This window comes from Opisthorchis viverrini (assembly GCF_000715545.1).
Source record: "Opisthorchis viverrini unplaced genomic scaffold opera_v5_406, whole genome shotgun sequence".
Classification (NCBI taxonomy): Eukaryota; Metazoa; Platyhelminthes; class Trematoda; order Opisthorchiida; family Opisthorchiidae; genus Opisthorchis; species Opisthorchis viverrini.
Window position 1 is genome coordinate 385,331 of NW_008752062.1, and position 5,728 is coordinate 391,058.

At 44.1% G+C, this 5,728-nt stretch overlaps 1 protein-coding gene across 1 annotated transcript in view; it reads left to right on the top strand.

Moving 5' to 3' along the window:
• Nucleotides 1-1,639: 1,639 nt before the first annotated feature.
• Nucleotides 1,640-5,728, top strand: part of T265_10763 (hypothetical protein) — a gene marked incomplete at both ends in the record, with an annotated part of 26,675 nt that continues 22,586 nt past the window's right edge. The window contains one exon of the mRNA XM_009177230.1: nucleotides 1,640-1,778. Within this exon, the coding sequence (XP_009175494.1) occupies nucleotides 1,710-1,778 (69 nt within the window). The remainder of the gene's footprint in view (nucleotides 1,779-5,728) is intronic.

A 5,728-nucleotide genomic window follows, 5' to 3' on the forward strand; every position in this document is an offset into this window, starting at 1 on the left:
TGTAGACTGGCCACCTGAGTAACCGCCGATCAGGTACTGGGGCCAAATAGCATAGTGTTCAAGCAATAACCAAAAGGTTGGGAATTCAAACGGCCCCATACACTTATTTGCATAACAATGCGGTTTCGACAGAAGACTCACCTGAAACCAAACTGGATCTCTCGTTTTTGATGTTCCAACTCAATTAAATGTGCTGCACTAGATGACCGTCTTACTTTTCAGTTGGTACAATATTCGAGATATTGCGATATATTTTATAGACGTACAGCACTACTCTTAAGGTTGCTGATGAAAACTCACCGGCAAATCACCACCGGTTTCACCCTCCTTGGCACTCTTCAGGTGGACAACATTCCCGATTCCCTTTCACGTCAACCTTATGTTATGTTCTATTTGAACTCGAATTGCACGAAATTAGCGGAGTACACTAAATGCATTCCAAGTTCGTTTTGATGGGAGAGGACAAGACTCACCTAGAATCCAGTTAAGTTTCTCGCTTACGAGATTCTGAAGCTGCACCAGGTCGTCAAATTTTTCATTTGATTGGATATTGATATATCACCATGAAGATGAGTCTGCCATCAAAACCAAAATTGTACACAGGTGTAGGCATTAGCCGAATTGCACGGCAGCGCTTTCAGGGTAGACTGATGTCAGTTGCAGGCATTGGACGCAGTAAAAAACACATGGATACAGTGAACAGTGCATCATTTCACATCTAACCTGACTGGGATTGTGATAGTACACTAAATGCATTCCAAGTTCGTTTTGATGGGAGAGGACAAGACTCACCTAGAATCCAGTTAAGTTTCTCGCTTACGAGATTCTGAAGCTGCACCAGGTCGTCAAATTTTTCATTTGATTGGATATTGATATATCACCATGAAGATGAGTCTGCCATCAAAACCAAAATTGTACACAGGTGTAGGCATTAGCCGAATTGCACGCACGGTTGGTGTTTATCACCTCCCTCAGTCATAAACAATGACAGTCACATACCACTAAGAATTTCCTTAAGACAGGAGCCCGTGGAGGACGCCAAAATGGCGCTGACCAACAATGGCCGCCAAGAAGTCTGGAGGCCCTTTCAGTTGTAGGACTCAACAATTTACCGGTACGTTGAGTCACAACTTATCCCGGCAATCGATAAAATATCAGGATAACTCGAGATATATAGCAGACTGATGATCCAACTAACACAATATCAAATTTTGGAATGCGACCAGGCACATGTGGACGCCAAAGCTGAGTTGTAACAGTAGTTAGGAGATACACCGATTACCTAATCTTGGCAAGGTCAGTCCAAAACACGAATGTGAATCACTCGTTTCAGGACGAGTAAGGTAGGCGTCAAATGCGTATGCGCAATGCATGACACCGATCCACACCCACACACACACACTTGTAATTCGATCCATGTGGCTCCATGTGCCTAATTTGCATATACTCGCTTCGAGCTAACAATAATCTCTCCCAACCTGTGCACCGCTACCTGATGAACCAAATCAGGCTACTAATCAAATTCACTATCGTACATACAAGCCAACCAACAGACACAGCACAGCACTCAAGGGTCAAACGCTCTGTGTGGCATATATCTAGTTAGTCCGTACGGTGTCTCACACAGATGGTGCGGTATTTTTTTGGTGGGTCCATTTCTTGTCACCTCGAAGGAAGAACCCTAGCTGACTGTTGAATCAACCGAAACAATGAGTGGAAGTACCGGGGGGAGTAAAGTTTCTCTCGGACCAAAGTTGATGAATCAAGGTGGGAAGGCGGTGAGTTTGGTTTGGGGAAGACCTGAGCGCCGTATAAAACAACAGCTGCTTTTGGAAAATGTGCAATCAACACATTTGATATTTGATTTCCTTCAAATCAGCTTTTTGGTTGTATACTAAATTAGATGCTCGCTGGCGAACTACTGTTTAGTTTCTTCAGGATTTTATGGCCCACGTACTTTTGTCCAGAGGAGGCTCCCCAAGAGTAGCGGCACACGAATCCTGTGTGAAGGTGTTGTAAAGTCTGGATGCTGGAAAAAACACGATAGAAGAATAGTTTTTTGCAGGACTATGCATCCCAAAACAGTTGGTATTTGCTTGTTTAGGCAAGAACAATCGGCCAACAACACGAAATCTCTGCGTCCAATCATACCCCTCACTTGATTGATCTGGTTTCGATGACCAATTGCTCTTTCACCCTAGGCAATACTTTCCTTTTAGTCTAGGATTGAATGCCCATAAAAGTGATTGGCTAGTTTGAACTGTGTGCACGTAGGAGTCTGAATCAAAGGTGATGAGTAGGACTCCTTTACTTCTTTTACTCCTTTACTTTACTCCTTTACCTCATCACTTTCAAAGTATGAAAATACCCCGGTAATATGAGTACATTTTACATTATAGTACGAAATAATGTAGAACAGATCGGTATGCTGTCGTAGATTACAACATCGTGTGGCAAAGTTTACTACAATATATCAGCATAGTATAGTATAGTATAGTATGTAGTATAACATGATGTAGTGCAGTATAGTAAGGTTAGAGTATAGTTTAGTGTAGTGTAGTATAGAATGGTATAATGAGGAACCATATGATGTAGTGAATTGCGGCATAATGTAATACATTGCAGTGCCTCATAGTGTAATACAGTATGGTATACTGCTGTACCGTTTATTAGTGTACTATGGCACGGCCGTCGCAATCAACACCGTTAGCAGTTGATCAGAGAGATCCTATCGCAAGGCGGATCACGCGCAGGATCTCATGAAAGTGGTTCCTTCTGGGAAAGAGGTCTATATTGGGGGTCGACAAAATCTTCAGTTTCGTGTGGTGCTCAAAAGACCTCTAAGTCAAACACTTGATGTTATAAGAATTATGTTGTATTTGTTTGTGTTTCATTTGGTCCTCTTCTTAGTTCTGTTAGTAGGGATCGAGTTAATTTAGAATTTGAAGCAGATGCTGCACCATCTTCCACACGTAGTTAGCTTACATATATAGCTTACATAAAGAATACAACTCGCAATAGAGTAGCAAGATGAACCCCTTTGATTAACCGGTTTTGGCAGATTTATCGCATCCATTTGGCCAACAGCGACCCAACAGCAGTGGGGTAACCCTTCAAGTCATGCCGACAAAATGCATAGTAGGGTTTTCAAACTGGACCACAGTGGACTTCGTGCCGAGTCCTGGGAGTACCTCTGAACAAGAGCAGGAACCCAAAATCCGGGGGAAACCGGTGGAACTGAACTTGATTTTTCGAAACTCTAATGTACTATAGCCAAACAGGAATCAATCGCCATGGCAGATTGCACGCGTATATATGATTTCTGAAAGCAATATCCCCGTTGGGGGTTCATTCGGAGATTATGTGTGGGGCCGAAAAATGCTGCTCGTTCAAGAAAGGACACCTCCATTATGGGTTGAGGAAATGGAGAGGATCATCGTGTGAGAACTGTATCGAGGTTGGTGACAATGCCGTAAGCCCGAATCGGAATGAAAGCCTGGTGCTTTCGCGTTGTCTGAAAAGTGTTCTGACTACAGTCCGCTAGGGTTTCAGTTCACGGAATAATCGTGTTGATACTACTCACCGCTGCAGCTCGATCGGGCTGGAAGCACTGTCCAATAGCATAATGTTGAGGTTCCTGATACTGAGCTTTGGGTCTTGCGCAGGTTTGACGATCCCAAATAGGAAAAAAAGGAAGAATCGGACTCTGAAGTCTATGGTATGGTCTGCCTGTCACGAATCGGCAAAGTGCAATATCGCGGCCCACACAACAGTCAAGCGGCCGTTGACTCAGTGGCGTGGGTTTCTGTGGCCCTTTCTGAGACTAGGCCTGTGATTCCGACTAGGGGGTGCAATCACACAGCCCAAGACTAGGCCCAACAGACGGATCACGAACGCGGACAGCTAAGTGACGCGCGAGCCCGCACTCGTCAGCACACCATTGTTTCATGGGCTGGCCATCCTGGCAACATGAGTGGCGGGTTCGGTGGCTGTGCCGGTGAAGATAGATAAGAACACAGACAGAACAAACAAGTTAGTTGGCGAATCATCCAACATAGAGTCAAGTTGGGTAGAGGACGTAATGCGTGGAGCGGAATCACAAGCCACATTTATCGCTGAAGCAATGAGATACTTCACGACGCACATCAATCACTACGCGAGCTAACAGCCCGAGACATCTATTCTTGATACGATAACTGAAGGCTTTCAGGTTGTTAACCGGCATGCGTCCATCGTTTGCTTGGTCTAAAATAAAACCGTAAATTTGTAGCCCGACTGCAGTGGATTGAACAATTGCTCCCCGTTACTTTCATCAACTTGTGTACCTGGAAGAGTGAAGAGAACTCGGATCGCTTCATCGCTTCATTTGACTCATCAAATGGCTTCAAATTGTCACCTTGAACCTGACTTCTATGGGTGCCTTCATTTTGGAAAGGTGATCTGACAACAAATACCTTGTTTTTTTAGCATACTTAAGACACTCGAAGTCTGGTAGCCATGCGCAAGTACAAATTTTTGTAAAATTTCATCCGTCCTTGGCCCAATTTACCTTGATCAGTTAGCCGATATGTTGCACGATAGATATGTTACATAAAAATCGGCCGGTTTTTATATAAAGATCAGAAGTTTAGTTACGCGAAAAGCCCTCATTTGCACACTGACATTCGAAATACCGCAGTACACTTAGATACGACGCGCTACTCATAAGGTCGCTTAAAACTTTTCGACAGTCTATGACCGACTTGGTCCTTCCCCGAACTGATCAAGTCGGCGCAATTTCACAGCATCCGTCAAAATTATGTTCTTCCCGAACTCAAAGTGAACGGGATACGCGGAAGGTACTTATCCGCACAATAAGTTGCAGCGGCTGGCTCAAGTGAGACTGATTTGATGAGCATCAAGAAGGGGGAAACGAGACGTGGGCTGTCCAACACTTATCAGCAACCTTGTGAGTAGCATGTTCCTTCCAAGCAGAAGTATCGGTTTCAAAACCCAGTGATTCATTTTGGAATGATAGAGTCTATCTGTCATTCTAATGGTGATCACTGGAGAGTGTAAACTAAGCTAATATATTAAAAAAACCGACGTTGACGGTCTCTGGTCCGTTTCAGATCCCGCTTGTCCGGCTCGCTACTGCTTAGCGTCAAAGCGTACTTCAGTAAATCAATCCATGGGCTCTGAACGTTGTTTCTTTGTTCAAGCTCCATCGAATCTTATTCGACAGCTTCTATTTGCGAGAAAAGAAGAAAGTATTCTCAGCTTTGACGCTAAGCAGTAGCGAGCCGGACAAGCGGGATCTGAAACGGACCAGAGACCGTCAACGTCGGTTTTTTTAATATATTAACTTAGTTTACACTCTCCAGTGATCACCATTAGAATAACAGATAGACTCTATCATTCCAAAATGAATCACTGGGTTTTGAAACCGATACTTCTGCTTGGAAGGAACATGCTACTCACAAGGTTGCTGATAAGTGTTGGACAGCCCACGTCTCGTTTCCCCCTTCTTGGAGCTCATCAAATCAGTCTCACTTGAGCCAGCCACTGCAACTTATTGTGCGGATAAGTACCTTCTGCGTATCCCGTTCACTTTGAGTTCGAGAAGAACATAAGGTTGACGGATGCTGTGAAATTGCGCCGACATGATCAGTTCCGGGAAGGACCAAGTCGGTCATAGACTGTCGAAAAGTTTTAAGCGACCTTATGAGTAGCGCGTCGTATCTAAGTG